This window comes from Numida meleagris, chromosome 5, assembly GCF_002078875.1.
Source record: "Numida meleagris isolate 19003 breed g44 Domestic line chromosome 5, NumMel1.0, whole genome shotgun sequence".
Lineage (NCBI taxonomy): Eukaryota > Metazoa > Chordata > Aves > Galliformes > Numididae > Numida > Numida meleagris.
The window spans coordinates 19,323,398-19,345,072 of record NC_034413.1 but is presented as its reverse complement, the minus strand read 5'-3'; the positions used below and the strand labels follow the sequence as shown (position 1 = coordinate 19,345,072).

At 48.8% G+C, this 21,675-nt stretch overlaps 2 protein-coding genes across 37 annotated transcripts in view; both read left to right on the top strand.

Moving 5' to 3' along the window:
- Positions 1–7,564, top strand: part of SORBS1 (sorbin and SH3 domain containing 1) — a 163,132-nt gene extending 155,568 nt beyond the window's left edge. For 29 of the 36 annotated variants that reach the window (XM_021398263.1, XM_021398281.1, XM_021398280.1 and 26 more), the window contains 4 exons: positions 2,432–2,491; positions 3,245–3,303; positions 4,511–4,623; positions 5,427–7,564. In XM_021398263.1, coding sequence (XP_021253938.1) covers positions 2,432–2,491; positions 3,245–3,303; positions 4,511–4,623; positions 5,427–5,494 — 300 coding nt within the window. In that variant the 3' untranslated portion in view covers positions 5,495–7,564. The remainder of the gene's footprint in view (positions 1–2,431; positions 2,492–3,244; positions 3,304–4,510; positions 4,624–5,426) is intronic. The other 7 variants (XM_021398274.1, XM_021398260.1, XM_021398259.1 and 4 more) reach the window with 1 other exon arrangement.
- The window catches only part of PDLIM1 (PDZ and LIM domain 1), a 38,030-nt gene continuing 25,880 nt past the window's right edge, over positions 9,526–21,675 (top strand). Inside the window, exons 1-2 of the mRNA XM_021398294.1 lie at positions 9,526–9,754; positions 19,317–19,468. Coding sequence (XP_021253969.1) covers positions 9,659–9,754; positions 19,317–19,468 — 248 coding nt within the window. The 5' untranslated portion in view covers positions 9,526–9,658. The remainder of the gene's footprint in view (positions 9,755–19,316; positions 19,469–21,675) is intronic.

Here is a 21,675-nt window from a genome sequence, read left to right as displayed (position 1 = left end):
CCTCCCTGCTCATGGCTCTCCATCCATGTGCAGGAGCATCCCTGCTGCTGTGTGCCTGCCTCTGAAGGGATGCCAGTGTCTCTGCCTCTATCTGTGTGTCTTGTCAGTCTGTTCTGCTTAGCTTTTCCTTTGCTTGTGTAGTCCTTCTGAATCCCACCAGAAATATACTGGAAGAAGATGTACAAACAAGTCCTGCAGTGGGTGGACACGCTGATGACTCTGCTAGGAGCAGGGAGATCGCTACTGAGTAGCCCCAGGATCTTTCTTCCTAATAGTACAAAACCTACCTCAGGACTTTCCTAGGCTCTTAACGTAGAACATCTTTCTGTTTTTTCTGCAAACCCATGATGCTCTTCAGATCTGTCCTCAAACTCTGTATGAGGTGAAAACAGTGGCCAGCTGTGCTTCAGAGCTGGCTGTGCGGCGTGTTTGTACAGGATGGAGGCAGAAACACATAAGTCTTAGCAAAGCACTTAGTGTGACCAAGAGGTTAGGAGCTGAGTAGTCCTGATGGATTGTGGAGCATTCAGAGATAGCGCTAATTTTTTTAGCTCTCAAATAACTAATTTAATTCAGAATTATTAATGCTTTTAAGAGAAAAGCTGGTCTGGGAGGTCTCAAATAATCAATGACAAATGGACGGCATGGTCTTAGGCACTCATGGAGCAATTGCAGCAGTCAATTTATTATGAGGAGCAAAGAGGCACTTTCTTGAATTAAAAAGAAGTCATTTTTACAGTTGCCTCTTACCTCAGGATGGAAATTGTTTTTTCCAGCTACTTTACCACCTGGGTTAGCTCTGATCTCATCAGATTTGATGCACTATATCCAGTTGCTCTGCAAAATAGTAATTTTAAACTTGTAATTATTCTATTAGCCTTTCAGGACTGATGATAGGTAGACAGGAATGACTTCCATATATTCTGCTGTGATTTCAAGCTCCACAGTAAATGCTTTGAAGGCAAATTCCCTCCCCAGTTAGCCCATCCAAATGACATTTTATTTTCTCTCTATAAAAATGTAAGTGGTTGTAGAACATTGTGTCTTAGGGCAGTGATCCCAGGTCCCAGCCCAAGACAGCACGAATGATGAAGGAGGAGGAGTTGTGGGGCTGGGTTGGCATAGGGTGGATCACAGTCCTTGAGAAGAGAGTCAGTTTTCTTTGATACAATGATGAGCACAGTTCCAGAGGTCTAAGAGGTGATTCAGGGGAGCTTTGAGAACAGGAAATACCGCTCATCGCCCTACACTTCTCCAGACTCCTTGAGCATGCTTGGGCTGAAGGTGTCACAAACATCTTTCTCCTCTGCTTCTGCTCTGCCTCAGGCTGCCGTGAGCTCACAAACCTTTTCCTCAGCCTGCGGTGCTGCCACGCCTTTGAGAGCACGCAATGACTGAAGGGCACTGATGAAATAAATGAAGAGGAGGGGAATGCATAAAAATCGAGGCATTTGGAGTTTGGGATGAATATTGTATTGAATTATCACAGAGGATGGCAGTGCTCTCTATCTTACCTGTTCCGATGTGCTAATCAGTACCTCTTGGATCATCAGAACTGCACTCATTCAGGCATCTCATTTGCTAGAGCACGCACACAGCATTCTTCTTGTGTTTGAATATACAGAAACATGCAAAACCAGGTTCTGGGTATCTGTGTGATGTTCTCAGTAGCAATCCCCTTTCCCATAAAGCCTCCAACTCCCTAAATCCCAATTTTTCTTGCTGTTCCATGGGATATGGGAGTTCCCGTGGAAAGGATTGACTGGGGAGAAAGGGAGTTCAGAAGCTTCATAGATGGTGTTTGGAGCTAGGCTTTCAGTCAGCCTCCTCTGACCTGAAACTCTGCTTTGTTTTGGGAATTAAAAAGCTCAGATCCTCGTGTGGTACAAACTAGAGTGATCTGGATGGGGCTACGCTGCATTGTGCCTCCTGAGGACCTGAGCTGGTCTTTTTTTTTTAAGAAGCAAGCAAATTACTGTTCTCTCCTCTGTCAAAGTCACCAAGAACTTCGCTAAAAAACAGCAACAGATTCCTCTCAGTGGGTTACTTGCTCTCAAGTATGTATTTCTGACCTTGTGTTCCCTCCCCCCCCCACCCCCCCCACCCCAGGAATGCAATATGATGCTATATATCAGTTCTGGTTGTAGCTGTGTCCATAATCTTCCAGCTCATCCTTTGACTCTGTGCTCTAAGCTTCTGTTTTGCTGTCTTTCTCTTTGCAGTATTCTGTGTGCTGCAGTGCAATTGCATTACTGTAGCCCTAATGTCTTGTTTAAATGAAAGATCTTGTTCAAAAAGAGTGGTGTTGGGGTGGGGAGGGGAAGAGTTGTTCGTTTTCTTTTGTTGTCTGCACACCATTTTTTTTTTTAATTCTGACCAGTATAACATCTGCTAAAATGTCTTCCTTATCATCTGCTTGGTGATCACACAGCTTTCCCACCATTCATTGAGAGCTGGACCAGATCTCACAGAGTCTGAAAAGAGCTATGTGGTAAGGCTACTGTTTCAATCAGATGTGTAGTCCTAGCCTCTCTTCACCCAGACAGAGACATCTCAGTAGAGCATAAAATATCAGCACCATTTTTAGCTGCAAAATAGGTACATATTTACCTATTTACATATGTTGCTTTGTTTGCAGTAGAAGAAGGGAATTTAGCACTTAGAAAAACTGCCATAATCAATGAGAGGTTGGGCTAATTGTGCTGCCAGTCCCTGGGTATAAGCTAAATGAAGCCAAATGCATGAATGGAGCAGCCCACCTTGCATTCTTGAACTGACTTCATAGCATTTGTAATAGTACCACTGCAGAACTAATTGCAACCTCTTATGCTGCTGCTTTTAAAAGTATATGTCTATGTATTTGTTACCAATCTTCAAACTAAATGCCAAATTCTTCTGTATCTTGCCTGTTTTTTCCATGCTTACACCTGGATCCCTTCTGCACTCCACTACCTGGATGTTTACCTGGATCTACAACTCTTTTTTTTTTTTTACTGGACTTATGTGCTGCATCTGGAATGTCCCATCTCTTCCTGTCTATATTTTCCCCTCCCTCCCCTCTTGTTGACTGTTCTTTGGGTGTTCTTGGATGTCAATGCTGCCTACCACACAGGAAGCTGTTTGCAATGAGATCATAAACATTGCAGAAAAGTCTGTGCATTACTGCAGTACTATTTCTCAGCCTCTTGACTCTCGCAACAAGGTGACCTCTAATGACCATAAACCATCTCTCATCATTTCTCAGCAACCTCAAGCACAGCAGCAAGGAGCCAGCCCTGACAGAAGTCAAACACCACGAGACATGTAAGTCCTTTTGGCTCCCAGCAGTTCCAGGGGCCTTGACTCTTACTGGTGGTGAAGATGGGGAGGTGTGAAAGCTTCAGCCTCTCAGGAGTTGAATTCAGGTTATGGAATAGTGACTGCTTAGTGCTTTTCTTTGAAGAACAACAATAGCCTCATGATAGTGAGAAATCTAAAACTGGGACCTTTGTGTCTGTAGAGCACCTGGAGCAATGACCTCATGCTCCAAGACTGGGTTTCCTTTGGGCATTTCAGTCATGCTGCTCGTAGAGACTGCATCAGTGCCCTTGTATCTGAAGCTGGAGGTGAATTAACATGCACTAGCTACACCTGGCTCATATGGCATGGGTCAGTACGTTCACTCCTGTTCCTAGCATCTCATGGCACGGTGAGCAGTCCCAAGATTGGTCACTTCATGCATTGTTGGCAGATCCAGGGAAGAATTAGTGGCTGAATGATCTGAGAGACCCAGGCTGAGATCTTCAGAGCTCTCTGAGTTTAAACCTGCAGCTGCCGTTAATCTTGGCAGGGCATTTCACTGTTGATTTTGAGAATAGGAGCCTGCGCTTTACTGGGGTTCAGTGAAAGTTGGCTCCTAAAAGGAGCCTTTGCTTTGCCCTATCTTTATATAGAATAGAAACGCTTGCATCAGCTCTATTTTCACACCCCACAGCCAGGGGACCCAGAATTCCCCAGAGATTTCTTCCTCTTATAAGATTCCTTTCAGATCATTACAGAGTGCCTCTGGAGCAATAGTTACTTCAGAGCAGGATTCAGTCTTCAATTTTGTGCCTTCTCATCCAGGATTTATCCAAAATTTGTGCAGTAAACAAGGCAGTATCTCTTTCTCAAGTCCCTCACTCTGCCATTTGGCAATTCATGGCCCTACCTGTGTGCCTGGGCAAGGGAACTGAAGTCTCATTTAGCCAAGTAATGAGTGTATTTGCATTTGTATGGTGTCTGGTCACTAGGTGTAGCGTTTTAGGACGGCTGCAGTCATTGTGGTCTATGAAGACAGCTACATGGCAGTAGGGAAACAAAAGCTCCCTGCCCGTCCTATGCAGTGCAGGTGTAACACTGATTCCTGCTATGGCTTTGCTATAACAGCCAATTTAATGTGAGTAGCTTTCACCTTTCAAACGGAGAATACAGGTCCAAATGGCACCGAACAAAATCCAGTGACTAATGTGCGGTATTTTTCTACTCACAGAGTTAGCTACCAAGCCCTGTACAGCTACACTCCTCAAAATGATGATGAGCTGGAACTGAGGGACGGTGATATTGTCGATGTCATGGAGAAATGTGATGACGGCTGGTTTGTGGGTGAGTGTGACACTTGCCAGACAGCAGGACCCTTTGAGATGCAGATGAATATTTTTGCAGAGCATCTAGAAGCTGCTTTCATTTGCAGGATTGAAACAGAGTTGAAAGAATCAATTCAACTTTTTTGATGATTTCTCATCTTCTCCTACTAAGAACATTAAAATTAGGGTACCCAGTGGTGGAACTTTGTTTTCCTTTCTAGGTGTCTAGGTTTTCAATTTTTTTGCTTTTAATTTCTGTATTCCCTTCTTCCTTGTGATCCTCCTTGCTCACACAGATAGCAAAGCAACAGAGGGGGAACCAAGGGAGAGTGGGTTTCTATGTCTTTTCCAAAGGATTCATGACAAGTTACAGAAGGTGACAAGTAGGAGGCAGAGGGAGCACTTGTATTGGAGTTGCAGTCCCTGCAAATCCAGTCTCAGCATGTTTGTTTAGCTAAATCTAGCTTTGTAGCTTCAAATAATGTAAGTCTGGACAGTGATCTCTATCTTAACAGTGCAAACCTGGGCTTGTCCTCGGTTCTTAAGGAGGTTGAGCTCATTTGAACTGATCAAAGTTTGACTCCTAGCTTATAGGCTCAGGAGCTTTCACCAGCACCTTCTTCATTGTTAAAAGCAAAGACCAAAGAACTAGCACACTAGTTCTCTTCTATACCAAAAGGCTCTTTGGCCAGGGCTCTTATTTATTTTTATATAGCAATGAATGCAAGCAGAACGGGCTGCCATCTCAACTTTTTAACCCCCTAAGCCTTCCTTGCATGGCTCCATCTCACTCTGGCTTCCTTGTGTTTTATTTTGCTATAGGTACTTCCAGGAGAACAAGGCAGTTCGGCACCTTCCCGGGCAACTATGTGAAGCTTCTGTACCTGTAAAGTAACAGTAGTCCCACAGTGACAGAGATGGGGTTGTTTTCCAGATGGTGTTTTTAAACAATGAAGAAAGAGACAATTTATGAATGTAATAGACAAGAGATAAAAAGTGTTAGGAGGATGTGGTTATGTGGTACAGTATTGAGTTGAATGTGTAGCCCTGTTTCCACTGATTCGGGGTATGATTTGTTTGCTGAAGAAGAGACAGTTTCTAGTTTACAGTGCTGCCTTTGTGTATTCCTTTCCCTCCCCAGCAAGAGTTCCGGTGATAACCTTAATTTGTATGGAGTACATTACCTCTGAGAAGGCTTCAGGGAAGCAGATGGTATAGGTTTTGTTTGTGTGTTAAGATATGACAGTACTTTCAGAAAGTACGTGGCCTTGCAGCTGCTCCCTTTCACTGGTCAGGGAGGCCAGGCTTCCTGCCTTGCTGAAGGCTTACCGTGCTCTGCCTTCCACTCCCGTAGAAAACCCTTCCTTCACGCCACGCACCTTAAGACCCCGCACAGGCAGAGGACAGCCAATGTGGTCAAACTGCAGAACTCTGCTGAGAAGGAGTTTGGGACTGGTAATTTAATCCAGAGAGGTCAGCCAAAACATACTGCAAACGCGCTGAAAGCCCAAACCCTTTCATAACACATTACCTACTTCTGCAAGGTTTTTTTCTTTTGTGCAGGGTGTGTGTGTGTGTGTGAGTGTATTGTGTGCAGCAAAACGAACAGAGTAATGTTTTTTTAAAGAGAAATCAAGCTGGCATTGACATTTATCTGCACAAAGAATAAAACCAATAAACAGAACATCCACGAGAGCAAATCCTGTTTATGAGTCCTACGGCTGTTCACTTTGTCTGCTCCCCCTTGTTAGCCCGAAAGGATTTGAAGCATGCTCTTTGGGGTGAAGACTTTGCTTCTCTCCTATCATTAAATGTCAGAGGCTCTGATAAGTCTGAGCAACGTGCCACTGAAGGTGCCTTTTTTTTTGTTCTTACAATGTAAATGGTAGATCCAGTAAATACCTGCATTTTGGCTGGCCCTTAGTCCACCAAAAAAGTCTCTGATTGGTTTGGAAAGCCGTGTTTCCAGCAGTTATTACCAGTCATAGAGATTTGTATTTCCTTGAGAAAAAAACGTGGCTTGCCTGTAAATCCACTACAAAAACTCTTTTGATAGACATTTTGTTATTAAGAAGTATAAACAAGACCGGTTCTATCAGACTCTGCTTCCTACCATACAAATAGCAAAAGGTTAGATTGCTATTTTGTCATAAGCCGTATTTAGTAATATAAAATGCCTATTTTTATGCTGATGCTTTTATACAGATTTATTAAGAGTAACTACAACTAACTGTTAGCACGACTTGCAATATGTTTTGATAAACTAGCCATGCTCCTGGGTTTGAAATCAAGTAGGCTTGTCTTCCGCCTCGGTCCGCGGAGGAGAAGACTCAGTGTCTCAGAAGTTTGACTGTAAATATGTATATTTAACTTTGTACAGACAATGTACTTACCTTGTATAGAAAAATAATTTAAACGCATTGAGTGAAGGGAGGAAAAGAAAGGCAGTTGTCAGAGGTTGGGATGTTTTTCCACTTTTATTTAAACGATGGAATTCCGTGTGTGTTCATATAAAGAGTTCTAGCACAAAATATCCACTATGAAAGAGTTTCAAATATGACACAAAGCACCACTGTCTCTTTTCAGTAGGAGATATCATTAATCCTGCATCTTATTTATGGTTTTTTTTCTGCTTTGGGTTTTTCTTCCAGTTATTCGCAGCAATACGTAGGCCTGTTGCTAGGATTGGAGCACCAAATTAATCTGTCCAGCAAAGTAACACAATAATACTGACTGTATATAACCTACTCATTTAAAGGTTTATTTTCTGTTCTTGCTCTTGGCCATTTTAAGTTACACACACACACATGCGCGCACACACACACACAAATCACAACTTATTTTTGTGTTGATTTTTGTTTCTTATTGCAGTGGATTACTATTTGACAATTAATAAATGGAAGTATTGAGTCACTATTGTGTTTGTTGTACAAATTATTAAATAAAGCCTGTTCCCACTATTCCTGTAGCAGTGCACGTTTGTACCAGTGCTCTCTGTGGCTCTCAGTGGCTGTGGCCATTCTGAGCTGTAGACATCTGCAGTTCCGTGCCCCCAGATCCTGCTCTCACCTTGGTCTTGGCTCACCAGGGCTCTCTCATGAGCCAGGCAGAGGCTATGGCTCTTGAAGAAAAGGTGTAAAAGCAGAGAAAAACAACATTTTACACCCAGATCCCTCTGTAACATGAGGTCAGGGCCTACCTGCTACGGCATTGCTTGCTTGCAGAGCTGGCAGCTCAGGAGCACACCTGAGCCCACTGTTTCACAAAGGTCTTTGTGAAACAACACGGAAACTTGATAGCACTCAGATCCTTCTCTGCCCCTGTGCGTATGGAAGTTATAGGCACCTTTGCCAGCAGTTTTACCCCCTGGCCCTCTCTTAGCGTGGCAAGTGGCAGCTGTGTCGTCTGCATTCAGTTATTGATCTCTGGTGCCCGTTGCTGCCCTTGTGGCAGTTCTGAAGTGTGAAGGGGACTGAAGGTCCAAGAGGGTCAATAACTGGCATGGGGTGATTGTTCTCTCTGGGATTTTAACTCCCTGCAAGTGTCTGTCCTCCACCCTCTTCTCACTGCCCTGGTTTTGGGTGCAGCCTAAACCTGACATGTGCTTTGCTTGGTCTTTCTCAGGGAAGCAGGGCTGGGAGACTCGCGCCCACACAGGCCCCACCAAGGGACAGGGTCACGTTGCAGCCCCTCAGGTTGCCCAATAGTTGCGCTCCACCCAGGCAGCTCTGGCCGCAGCACTAACTGAAAGCAAGGTCTGTGGTGTGCATACCACAGCTCCCAGCCCTCCGGCAGGACAGCTGGCTGGGGCTTCTGGGTTGTGTCTCACAGAAACAACCCATCCCTGCAGAGCAGGGTGAAGGAAGGCTGATCCCAGCAGGGCTGGGAGCATCTTTCAGTTTTGCAGGCTACCACGCAGAAAAAGCAGAAGAGCTGCAGCCTACCGTGCTGCAGCTCCCACCATCCCACCCCTTGCTTCGCTGTGCCTGGGGCAGGCAAGCAGCCCGGCTGCATCTGCTTCTTCCTCACTGCACCTCCATGAGAAACCACTGCCCCAGGGTGGGAGAGAGGGCCCTGAGCTGCCAGCTCCCATTGTGACCTGTGCAAGGGGCTTATTCCTTGTATCACTCCACTGTGCTCTGCGTTATTAAGTGGGCCCCAGTGAGGAGAGCCGGCAGAAAACTTCATTGTATGCTGAGAGGGATGTGGTATCCTCGTTTGTCTGCGGCAGCTGTCTTCAGCAAGAGCTGAAAGGGCCGGGAAGGAGTACGCTTGTGTGTTCCTGGGTACAAGGAGACATCTACAGAGGTGATTGGGGCCTGGAGCACATCTTGTGAGGAGAGGCTGGGGGTCTGCTCGGCATGGGGAAGGCTGAGGGGGGTGTGAGCGATTCACATCGCTGAAGGGCAGGTGTCCGCAGGAAGGGGCAGACCCTTCTCAGTTGTGCCCAGCAGCGGGACAAGTGGCACCTGTGTGATCCGCCTCGGCCTTGCCGCTGGACCATAGGAAGAATGCATTCTTTGGCCGGTGGTGGCACCCCTAAGGGCATCAGAAAAAGGAAAAGGCAAAAATTTGCCTGCAGCGATGACGAATCAGAGATAAATTATGGAGAACGCGGCAGCTCCCAGCCGTCCCGCGGTGGCACTTCGCACCGCCACCATTGGGTTCCGCGTGAGCAGCCGCGCTGTCCGGAGCTGTGCTGTGCTGTCGTGCCCGGGCCGGCAGGCAGCGCTTCTGCAGCCCGAAACTGCCCCGCAACGTGCTCGGCCCTGCGGGACGGCTTTTTTTTTTTTTTTTTTCTTTTTTTTTTTCCCCTCAAACTTTTACCGCCAGTGAAGCCCAGTCGGCGATGCCGCCCCGCCTCCGGGGCAGAGCAGGACGCAGTCCTCCTCCCGGGGCCGCGCAGGCAGCCCTGTGGGGCGGGCAGCCCGGGGAGGGGCCGGGGGCGGGCTGTGCCGTGCCGAGCCGAGCCGTGCCGAGCCGTGCCGAGCCGAGCCGTGCCGTGCCGAGCCGTGCCCGTGCTGCCGAGCGTGCCGCGAGGTGTAGCCGCGCACATGGGAACTCACCGCATCGTGCTGACGGGTCCCGGGCCCTGGGGCTTCCGCCTGGTGGGCGGCCGGGACTTCGAGCAGCCCCTCACCATCTCACGGGTAGGGCTGCGCGGGGCCGGGGCGGGCGGTGCTGGGCGCCGGGGCTGCCCGAGAGCTGCGAGCTCTGCCGGCGGGCTGGGCTGGGCTTGGCGCGGCGCGTGAGCGGCGGTGCGTCGGTGGGAGCCGAGCTGGGGCCGGCAGGTGGCTGCTTGCGCGGGGCAGAGTTGGTCCCGCAGCCAGGTGGGTTTGCCTGGTGCCAAGCTTTCCCGAGGGGGCCACAGCCCACCCCGCGGGACCGGCCGTGCTCGCTGCTGCGGGACGCGCGTCCGCTTCTATTTGCCATGTATAGATAGAAAATCCTTTGTTTACTGAAGCCATATTAACCTCTGTTAAGTGCCTCTCCCTGCTTCTGCTTTAAGCCCTTCTTACCCCTACTTAAAGAAAAATGAGTTAGGAAATCACGGCTAAAGCCTCGCATCCACGTGATTATAGTGGTGTAAGTTAATTTGCCCATCTCTGCTCCAGTGTTTGCCAGCTAAGTACTAGGTGTGGGCTGTGGCCCCGCTCCCTCTGTCCCGGTACCCTCCTGCACACAGATGTCACCGTGCCCTGCCCCACGCTGCCAGTTAGGCACCCATAAGAAGTGGGGCATGCGTGCGCATCTCCTCCTGTGTGGGACGAGGAGCCCCCAGCCGCCCATCTCTTGGTGAGACGTGTGCTGCTCAGCTTCCATCTGGGCTGCTCACTGGTTTCCATCCAGTGCCACGTTAATCTCAAGTACATCCGACTTCCCACGGCCCTTCCTCACCTGGGGCCCATGGGATTTCGTAGAATCACAAAATGGTCTGGGTTGGAAGGGACCTCAAAGACCACCCAGTTCCAACCGTGTGCTGCGGGCAGGGTTGCCAACTGCTAGGTCAGGCACTAGCTCAGGTTGCCCGGGGCCCATCCAGTCCTGAAGACAGTGGGAACCAGGCTACTGTGTTCTGTGAATCCCTCCTGGAGAAGTGGGGTGGCAAAATGTGTTATTGTTTTCTACATGCCTCCAGCCTCTGGCTCTTTGCTGCTGGTCCTGCTATCTGGTGGTCCCTGCATGCCACAGGGCTCTGGGGACGGCAGCACTGGCAGTGCTGTCATATTCACAGGAGGGGGGACGTTGTTAATTTTGTCTCTAATCTCTTTCAATTGCAATAATAATGCTGCATTCTTGTAAAGCTTTTTTTTCCTGGACATGAAAGTAGCTTTAGCGTAAGGGAAGTGATATTTACTGCATTGTTTTGGTAATGGTTGCTGTTTCCTTCCAGTGAGACTGTCAGGCAGAGGTATGTCTGCAGCCCTGCCTCGCTGCTCCCACCTCTTCTGCTTGGTTGTCTTTGTCAGCGCTCGTGGTTGCATACCAAGGGATCTAGATCAGCAAAGTGGCCAAAATAACTGTCTTGTGAGAAACCGATTGTGACCCTGGAGACTGAAACATAATGAAATAGCCTCTCTAGTTTTGGTGGTGAAAACGCTGACATTTGGCAGTTCCTCTGATGCTTTTAATTCATCCTCCAAACTTTCAAGCCATCAGTCTTTCCGCTGGTCCCTCTGATCACAGACTTGAGCTGGGAGCCTTGCACCTCTCTTTGAAACAGGGTGCCTACATTCAGTCCACCTTGCTTGTCAGGAACTCAGGTTTTGCCTCGGGCAGCATTGTCTTCAGGGTGAGCTATTCCGCTTGTCTGGGTATTTATGGCCCCCATCTCCATCATACCCCAGCTCCTTGCTGCTGTCTTGTCTTCTCCACCACTGGCTGCCATCAGGAGGGCTTCTCCCAGTCCCCCTGGTAGGAGGGATGCTGGACTGTTTGGGATGTAAAAGCAAGCTGTTTCAGCTTGGTGACCCAGTCCTAGGGCCACGGAGGGTGAGGAGCAGTGGTGCGGTGGGCATGGAGCTGGCAGAGCAACCTGCTCTGCCCCCAGCTCCTGGCCAGCAGTGGCCGCGTGGCACTGATGTCCTGTTGTGTATGACGAGAGTAACAGATAAAACATAATGATATTTCCACTGCTGCTCTTTTCTTGTCTTTTGTTGCTGCCCTAACCCCCTTTCCACTTGAGCTGCGTGTTCAGAGCTGCTTCAGGCTCAGATGCATCGCCGCATCTTCTTGTGCGCACACTCCTGGTTCTGGGATTGCACTGGACCTGTGAGAGCATGCATAGGGATTTCACAAGTGTTCTGCATGAGACTTGCTTGTGGAGCCCCCATCCCTTCCAGAGGGATGCCTTACAGACATCTCTCTTTCTTTTAAATACTGTAGGGTTTGGGTGGACATTTTGTTACTTTGTTCAGAAAAAAAGCACAGTGTTGATCAGTGTAACCACCCCTCCACCAGTGCCTGCTGGATGCCCCTACAGGAGTAGGGAAGACCTCAGTCTTTGTGTCCCTTTGGGTGACACCAGGCAATGAGTCAGGCAGGTAGAGCTTTTCCCAAATCCCGTCTGAGCTGTGGATGGACACACTACTGGATGGTGGTGATGGTGGAGTTGCACAGGGTGGTTCCCAGTTAAATTCCTGTGAGACCAGCAGGGCTGGTGGAGGAAGCAAGCAACGTGCTGCATGGGGAGACGTACAATAAAGCAATATGGTTAACAGAGCCCATCCCCCTCCGTCCTTCAGGTAATACGAGCTCTTTCCTGTTTGTTTGCATTTTATTTTGATAAACACAGTGGATTTCTGTTTCCAGTTGAATATATACATGGCACTGTCCCATAAACTCTGCTCTTGAGCTGAATTTATGTTTTGTGCTAGTGGTGTGTTGATCTTGAATGCCTGACGTTTTGTCAGACCAAGAAGCCCTCAGCCCCATTAAGGAGCAGTGTCTGTCATAATCTCTGACACTGGCCAAAGCCAGGGCACTTCTGTGTCTACATTTTGGTACAAAACCAAGCATTTTCCCACTTTAAACATTGTTTAAAGATGGCCTTACTTTAAAGACGGACAGTGCCAAAACTAGTCGCAGTGATCCAAACGCAGGGCTGAATGTCCTGCGGTGAGGAGCTGCCAGGTTGGTTTGGTGCTGGCTGACATGCTTGCTCCAAAAGGACGTGGCCTGGCCGAGGCATGATGGAGCAGCCCTGGGCTGTGGTGGTGGCCAGCTGTCCCCTACTGAGCCACCTGTGGGGCAAGCTGGGGTGGGACAGACGTGGGGACAGTACATCCCGGCTGTCACACTCCAAGGGAGCAGTGCTGGCCCAAGACCTGGGTGAAGGGATGCAGGTAGGCCTAATTCATGGTGCCAAGCATTGGTCTGGGTGATGCCTGGAACACCCTGCTAGGGTGGATGCTTGACTGACTGATGGATTTTCAGGGATGTGTGAGGGTTTTTGAAGGAAAATCTGGGCTGCTGTGGTACGTGTGTGATCTGGCCAGTGCACACCTTGGTGTGCTCCCTGAGCTACCAGTTGCACTGCTGCTGGGAGGCAGAGACAGTAAGGAAAATACTGCCTTCCCCTTTTTACTACTCAGGGCCCAACAGTCACAGGTTTCTGCCTGCCGGAAGCTGTGAGGACACACACAGAGCATCTGGCAGGAATGCCCAGAGCCTGGTGCCTTCAGTATTTGCTCTGCATGCCAGGAAGAGCTGTCTCCCTGTCCTTTCACCAGGCTGCACTGTGTCTACAGGCCTAGCCAGGTGGAGGTGGCTGGGGGTGGCTTCAGGCACGGCTGCTGGGGATGGAGCTTTCACCCACCAGCCTGGGCCAGAGCAGCTGCACCATGCTCAACCCCATGGAACCGCCTGCGCAGCTCCTGGTGCTGGGAGCTGCTTCCATTTTAATTCATACATAGCACGGAAATGGAGATCTGTTGGTTCCCGACCTGTTCTCCTGCCCTGTGGCAGCAAGGCGGGTATGTCCCTTGGGCCCTCCTGGCACCCCAGGCAGAGTTTGTAAAATGCTTGGGGTCTGAAGGGTGCTACATCAAAAGCACTGCGGCAAATGGATTTATTTTTCTCTTAGTATAAACAGGGAAGGTTTTTTTTTTTTTCTTGCAGTATAAACGGAAATTAAGAGAGGCCTTAACTGTATAAACAATTGATGCTGTTCTGGACCGTGACAGTATCTGAGATGGTTACTGATTTCACCATGTGTTGTTTTATTTAGAGGATGAAATAAACCATCAGGGAAAATGCAGCTGATGAGCAACTTTATGTAATGCTTCTGAGGCCTTGTAAGAAAACTTTATACTCCTGTGCATTTGTATTTCGATGTGGGGCAGCTTACAAAGTGAACTGTGGGAATGCACAGCCTCCAGCATTACTCCTGGGCACTGCTGGGAGTCCGACCAGCATCTCACATCGCCTCGCTGAGGTCAGCCCTCTCCACACGGAGCGAGTTCTCCTGCTGTTATCTCCTGGGTGAGCTCTGGGCTGGGCAGAGTCCAACCACAGTAGTGCGCGGAGCAGTCGCAGCCTGGAGGGGAATCTCCCAGATCTGCTTGTAAGGAACCTACCCACGTACCTCTATGAGCAGGAATGGGGAACGTGCCTGCTTGCATTTTCTCATAGCCTCTGATCTTTGCTGACCCAGCTGCATGCTTTTGCTGGGAGAAGCCGTGGCTGCTTAGCATAGTACTCCAGTGCTGAGTGCATTACTCATGGTAAAACAGCAGTGTGTGGGTGGGGAGGATTAAACCGATCGTCAGGGATGTCTTCTTGTCGCCGGTGGCCTCATAAGTATGTTGCTGCATGTCTGCATGGTCCGGCAGAGGCACAGCTGGGTTTTCCTCTCAAGCTCAGATAGGTGCTGTTTATCCAGATCTCTTCCCACACTGTTATTCTTAATTTTCTTGTTTCCTTATCTCTTCATCGCTTCTCGAGGTGTGTGTCTAGGTGTGGAGTGCCGGGTGGTGCCAGAGGCTGTGGGGTCTGTGAGGAACTGCAGAGGGCTGGTGGAGCTCCTGAATGGTTAGGGAGCTGGGCAGAGGGCACTGCGCCTCACCTGCCCGTGTGTTCTCGACTCATGGGGAGCTTTATTATGCTACTCTTCATTTAAATGCTTCCCACCCTTCCTCTCCCTCATTTGCTGTGGGCAGCAGCTTCCCTTACTGTTCCTGCTGGTGCCTCTTGGATCCTCATCTGCAGAAGCAGAGGAGATGCTATATGTCCCTGCAAAGGCATCACAAAGCTTGCTAGAGAGCATGTATGGAGTTAATTGCAGCAGGTGTGAAATGTGGTCCTGTTTGGCTAGCACTGAAACAGACAGAGGTTTTATAAGGAAGGCTTGGGGCTGGATAAGCAGCCAAATACATCTCATTCTCTGCTAAATCAAAGCATTTTCTTTTCTAGCGTAAACGTTCTTGCCCAAAGACACAAGCTCCCAAGCTGAGAGCTTAACATGTCACAAACAAGTCCTTCATTGGCTGCTGGGCTCCAGTGCAAGAGAATGACAGCAGGCAAACCACCTGCAGTGAGAAACCTGGAACTTGGCAAACTCCCGGTGGCCCTGGCAAGGCAGAGCCCAAAGTGTGTGTGTTGGGAGGGCAGAGCAGGACCAGGAGGTGAACGTGAACGTGAATCTTCACCCTGTAGTATGACCAAGTCATGGAGGTTTTTCTTCTAGCCACACCAACCCTGAGTATGTGGTATCTTTGTAAAAAGGGAGGCCCAAGCGTACATCCATCACATAATCTTAGATGTTATCTACCACGCTGAGCTTTGCATCAGTAAAATTGTGGATTGTGGGGTTTATTTGCTTCTTCCCTAAGCTGACGAACGTATCTGAGCTCGTTCTTAGTTTTACTGAGCCAGTGGCAGGGACCTGGGTCGATGCTCTGGCTGTGTCTAGGTGTCTGTGGTGGTGCAGGTAAGACGGAGCAGGCAGATCTGGCGCAGTCTCCAACCTTTCCCACCTGCTCAGGTGGATGTGTGGAAGCTGCAGTTGCCTCCTGGCCCAGCTGCTGGAGTTCTGCCCCTGTGCGCTGGGCATGTTCACATATCTCAACATGCATTTTCTAGTGGCAGCTGCTCAACACAGGCAGCTTCACTTGTGCGGATGAACCCAGGCCAGATGCCTGCACCAGCCAGACAGAGCATCCGTGTTGATTCTGTGGGCAACACCTACAAAACAGAGCTCTGGGAGCTGTTTTGGATACAGTAACAAACAGTTCTGCTCAGCATGCCTCAGCATTGTCTGTTCAGCAGTGAAATGACCTAATGGCGAAGTCTCACACAATTGCCTTGGAGCAAACACCAGGAGGTAGGGCACAGCTTGTTTCCAGAGGGAGCCTAAGGACGTGGTGTTACAGGATGTGCAGTGCTATTCATCCAACCGTAGCATCCTGATGCCTCAGGGCCTCTCCTCCAGGGGCTGCTTGATGCAGTGTGGGAAGCCCAAGCTGGTTGGAATAAGGCAGGAGGCTCTCCCTTTGCGCAAGATGTAACTTGTGCTTGCAGGTTTTGCTCCCCACAGCCCCTTCCAGCCCGCTTTGCCCTCCCATGCAGCAGTGCAGCTGCATCCAGTTGTGTGCCAGCCGCCGCCCCCTGGTCCCTAGGTTCCCCAGGTGGTGTGACATCTGCGGGCTGCTTGTGAGCCTGTGAGCTGTTCATTTTTTGGGGTCCTTCTCATTGGTTTGTGTAAGCTGGCTGGTATCTTCCAGTGCTCTGAGCACCCCTACCTGCTGCTGTGGAGAGGGGAGGGGTGCCACACAAATAGACAACAGGAACACTTTCTGCTTTCCTGACTTAGCTGGTAGTGAACAAATCTCAAAAGCAGCAGTGATGGCACTGAGATGAGCCCAGACTGCACTGTGAGGAGGAAGGCAGCATCATTAGCAGCATTAATCATCCTGAAGGGCTGGGGGATGGGTTCCCTGCGGTACTGGGCTCTGTGCAGACACGTTTGCTATGAGTGATGCTGGCAGAGCGTGAGCTGGATGTTGCAGAGAAACGCTTTCTGGAAGGTTACAATTCAGGACAAGTTATGTCAAGACCTGAAGAAGCTGGCTTTTTAAGCAAGTTTCCTTTTGGCAGATTTGCTTATCTTCTTCATTACTGTGCATCCTTGTGGCTTTCCCTTAGGGGAGAGGTCTGCACGGTACCTGCTGGATGTAATTGCCCTTGTGCTGCCAGCGGCTCTTATCTGGCTGAGAACAGCACTCAGGTTTCAAATTCCTCCAAAGTGGACACAGGAGGAGAATGTGACTCCCCAAGCACAGTGGGCAAAGTGCTGAGATGTCCCTGCAGACGCCATGCTCTCATCCCAGTGGCTCCTGGGGTTTCTCTGGGAGATTTCAGTATCTTAGTGTCTGGCTGCTGTCCGGCTCAGCTGCCGCTTGTGGTACAGGATCATTTCTAGCAGCCTGCCAAACACTGCATAAGCTGTCAGCTTTTAAATGCAAACCATACGGCTGACCTCCAGCAGCATTCCAGTGCTGGTGTTAATCCACCGTGATTCTTGACCACTTGGCAATGCTGTCCGATTGAAAATGAATCACTGCGCTCAGCGCTCTTCCCAGGGGTGAGTAATGTGCCCCTGTCCCATCTCTGTCGATAGAGGAGATAAAGACACCGAGAAACCTAGGGACTGAATTAAGGCCCAGCGACAAAGGCGGGATCCACAGGGTGTCTCCTGCAAGCTCCCTCAGGTTTAATGCTGTCTCCAGGGGTCTGTCTCATGGTTTGTCAGGCAGCAGCTCCCAAATCCCGTGGGACTGTGGGCCGCTTCCAGCGCTCAAGATTTCTTCATGTCTGCTGGCTGTCCCTGTCACGGGTTTTACATGAAGTTACTCTCTAGGCAGTGGCTCCAAAGGAGTGGCAGCAGGCTTGGCTGATCCTATGGGCCATTGATGAGCCAAGTACCACAGCTTGGCAGACAATAATCTTCACATTTAAAGCAGATTTTCTATGTCCACCTGGTGCCTTGTCTGGTGTTTTTGTCAGCGCTTTCCTGTTGGCTTGCAGCGTGACAAGTGATGAGCAGGCACTACTCTGTTGACATCTCTGAAGGTCCTTGTGTCATTGTGGAGCACAGTGGCTGAGCTGGACATCCAGGAGACACATCTGTGTCCTTCCCTTTTTCATGAATGAATGTCTTAGCAGAGAGGTGGGAAAATAAAGTATCTGGTCATCTTCCTTCTGGTTAGGGACGTGCTGAACATTTTTAGCCCAGGGAAAGCAGCTAACGTGTGACACCTCTGGGAGGAGAATGTTTCCTGAGGGGGAATGATTTGCCATCCAGTCCTGCTTTAGGAGCACTCTAAGTCTTGTGAACAGTGTTTGTTTATGTCTGACAGCTCTGCAGGGTTTGCTTAGCTGCTTTCCAGCATGCTGAAACCTAGCATGAATGTGTAGAATGAATACCAGTTGCAACAAACTCATAAATGAGGTGTGTCCCAGCTGCAAGGCATGTTTTAATCTGTACTCGTGTTTGGGAGCAGTCCACCCTTCTCATTTCCTCTGCCTGTTAAATAATTGATGAAAGGTCATAGTAGTCATGGTACAACTCCCACAAAGTCATTAAAACTGCACAAAATCTTACATACTGATTGCAAAGCCATAAGCAGATGTGGCACTCTTCGCCCTCTGTCCAGGCAGTAATTTTGGCCCAAAGAGCTTGTGTTGTTAGGAGGACACTACTTTAGCAGAAGTAGGGGAAAATAAGTGAGCTTTTCAGCTGATGAGCTGGAAAATGCCAAGTTTTAGCTGGGATCTCTTTTTTTTTTTTTTCGTAAGGAGCGCCATACCAGGGGCATTACAGCGTAGTGTCTCCTGCCTGGAGTCACAGCGAGATCATCCTGAGTGCCTTCACATCCATCGTTTCTCAGACAGCACAGCTGCTCCTTAGCATTGCCATAGTAGATCTGGGAAGCAAAGTGTCATGCATGAAGAGGAAAGGGAGATGTAATATGGCAGAATGTATCAAGGTGAGGTCAGGATAGGAGGCTGGGGACGCTGCTGCTGATTTTTCAGAAAGCATGGTCAGGCTGTGTTTTAAAGATGAACTTTCTGTTGCCTTTCTGCCTCCCTATCCACTTCTTAGGTCAAGCACTGCTTTGGGATTAATCACACTGAAGTCAGTGAGGCTGTTGCACCAGATCCTGGGCTAAACCAACTTTTTAAAGGAACAATTCAAAATCTTGAGCCCAAATCTTTTTCATGAAGATGGAAGCAAATGAGATCATGATGCAGACAAAGGTGTTCATGATTTGCATCGCCTCTCATTCTCTCCCCCTTTTCTGATATCTCTGTTCTTAGAGGCCAGGACTTCCTGTCTGTCCTTAGCACCTTCTGCTCTGGAGAGCACCTCTCTGTCTTGCAAAGAGTAGAGCTGTGTTCTGAGTGTTTTGCTCTCTACTACAAAGGCAGTTGCCTTGATTGACAATACAATTTTTGTCATTTACCCATTCTCCTCCCCACCAAATCTTTTTCTGTGGGTGCCAGAGCAGAATCCTGATCCTAATATTCATAGAGGAGCGCTAAGAGACCTGTATCCAGATAGATTTCTGCTGGCAGTTTGCTTTAGTTAGTTTTCATCCCCTTGCTTTCAGGAACCAGCAAGAGAAGCCCGGAGTGTTCCAGCTGTCTTTCGAATGTTACTAGGAAAGCTGTTCCCTGGAAAGCCCACTCACTCATTTTGTTTTCCTGTAGGTGACTCCAGGTAGTAAAGCTGCAACAGCCAACCTGTGTATAGGAGACCAGATCATAGCCATTGATGGAGTGAACACAGATAACATGACGCACCTTGAGGCGCAGAACAAAATCAAGGGCTGTGCAGATGAGCTCACCCTGACAGTCAGCAGGTACGTTGCCATGGTAGGTGGGGAGAGGGGGAGGATGTGGAGTGGGCAGTAGCTGTGTTTTGGTGTGGCAGCAGACCTCTAGGGCTGGTTTGTTTAGTCTGACCTCTTAGTGCTTTGTCAGCTCAGGCACTCAGTTGCAAGAGAGTGCTGCCTTTCAGCTTTTAATCCTAACGCTGCTTGCATTTGCTGCACTTTGACCTTATGACAGCAATATTCCCAGTGAGAAATCGGCTGATAAGTTGTGTCAGAGTCTGTCAGCCTGTTCTGTGGCCTCTGACAGCAAGCAATCCAAGACAGGTCTCATGAAAACTTTATTCATAGCAGAGGAGGTATGACCAGAGATTACCTTTCTTCCTGTTGCAATAATTTAGCAGTTAAAACAAGTGGTTGTGTGCTGTCCAAACTACTAACTGTCTAGTTTTTTGCCACATACAGACTCAGAAAGAATGTGCATTTTGAAGTTTAAAAGTACCCGAGCCTGGTGGGGTGCTGGGAATTTACCCTTATTTCAATTTGCAGCTGTGGGTACCAACTTCACAGCAGATTCAGGGGAAGTGCAAAAGCACACTTCAAGTAACACAGTACTTCAGTTGTTTGGGACCCTTCTGTGATAACGGGAAATCTTTTACTGTAGCTTGCATAATGCTAGCAATTCAGCGTTATTTCCCAGGTCAGGAAGAAGTGATGGGCCTTGGCCAAAAAAAGCCTCACAATTCATTGAGGGAATTCACAGAGGGAAGAGCAGAGCAGAGGAAAGGCTGTGTGAATGGGTGGGGAGCGGTACGGCAGCCTGCTAGCCCCGGCATTTCTTGTGCTGGCCCCTAACGTGGCAGCCTGTGTTCTTCCTGCAGAGGAGTGCTCCTTGGCCACCCCAAAATATCCAGCTTCTTCATTAGCAAGCCAGTGCCGTGTGGCTGTGGCTGGGAGAGAGGAGAGGAGGCCAGGGCTCTTTCAGCTGCTGGGCAGGCTCACTCTAACAGGTCATTGAGTTTGTAAATTTGTTTGCTAATGTTAATTACCAAGCTGTTAACTTTATAGCTACCCCATGCGCTTATCAGCCTTGGGTGTGGAAGCTGCCGGGAGGGAGGTTTCTAGCTGCATGTGCAGCTGTGTGGAACCATGCAGGGCTTTGAGCTGAAACTGCCCAACTCTTTTTCAAGACCATCTTCAAATGAGGCAACATGAAGTTTGTGATGGACACTGCTGTTGTACTGACTGACAAGTACTGCTGGCTAAATGGCCAAAGAGAGTGTCAGTAGGGTAAAGAAGTGAAAAGCAATGTTCTAATTACTCTTCCACTCCAGGGTTTGATAGTGCTGCCCCTAGTTCTATATAAAATCCATTTTAGATGGCTCTAGGGGACTTTAAGTCTTTGGTCCTCCTCATTCTTTGGGATTAAGATTCTGCTTAGGGAAGAATTGTTTGCTTGTTTGGAGATTTGATAGCTGCTTCAGATGTGTTTGATCGGGGTATGATACCACAGGATGCTTTCTCAGAGGAAAAAGCTCTGCTTTACTGCCAAAAGGCAGTTGTGCATCATGCTGTATTTCCTGGCTGTTCTCTCATGAGGATATTTTATCCCTAGCCCTCAACTGCCTCCTTCTGGGCCTCTGTAACTGCACCTTTCTGTGGATGTGGCTCTCTAGGCAGCTGACTGGATATGAAGAGGGAAGGATATCGCTTGTGTTTCACCAGCACAAACTCCTGGGTTGGCTCTCCATGCTCCACAGCCATAGCTGATGAGCTGGATCCATGTACAAAGCAGCCCTGCTGGCAAGGCCTCCTGGGCTGACAGAGCAGCAGCTCTGCAGCTGGAGCTGTTGCTGTGGGTCTTTGGTAGTTTTTAAGTTAATACCTGATTAATTTTAAATGGTTGCTCATGGAGCTACGTGTGCAAAATGCTGTCAGATCTGTGTTCAGGGTAGCAGCAGGGTTGTGCCAGGAGGGATTTTTACAGACATTTGTTGGAGCTCATGTCAAAGTCTTCAGTTCCATGAAGGGACACCACTATTGTGACAGTGAGGGCATCATTTGAGACTGTACTGTGAATGCTGTAAATGCACATGAGTTCAGGAGAAGACTGGATGTATTTGTAGAAGTAAAATCTGTAAAGGGTGGTATATACCACCGTAGTATCTCTGCTGCAGAAAGCCCCTAGGCTGCACTCAGCTGGAGGCTGGGATGTTCTGGGGAAGTATGGTGCTATG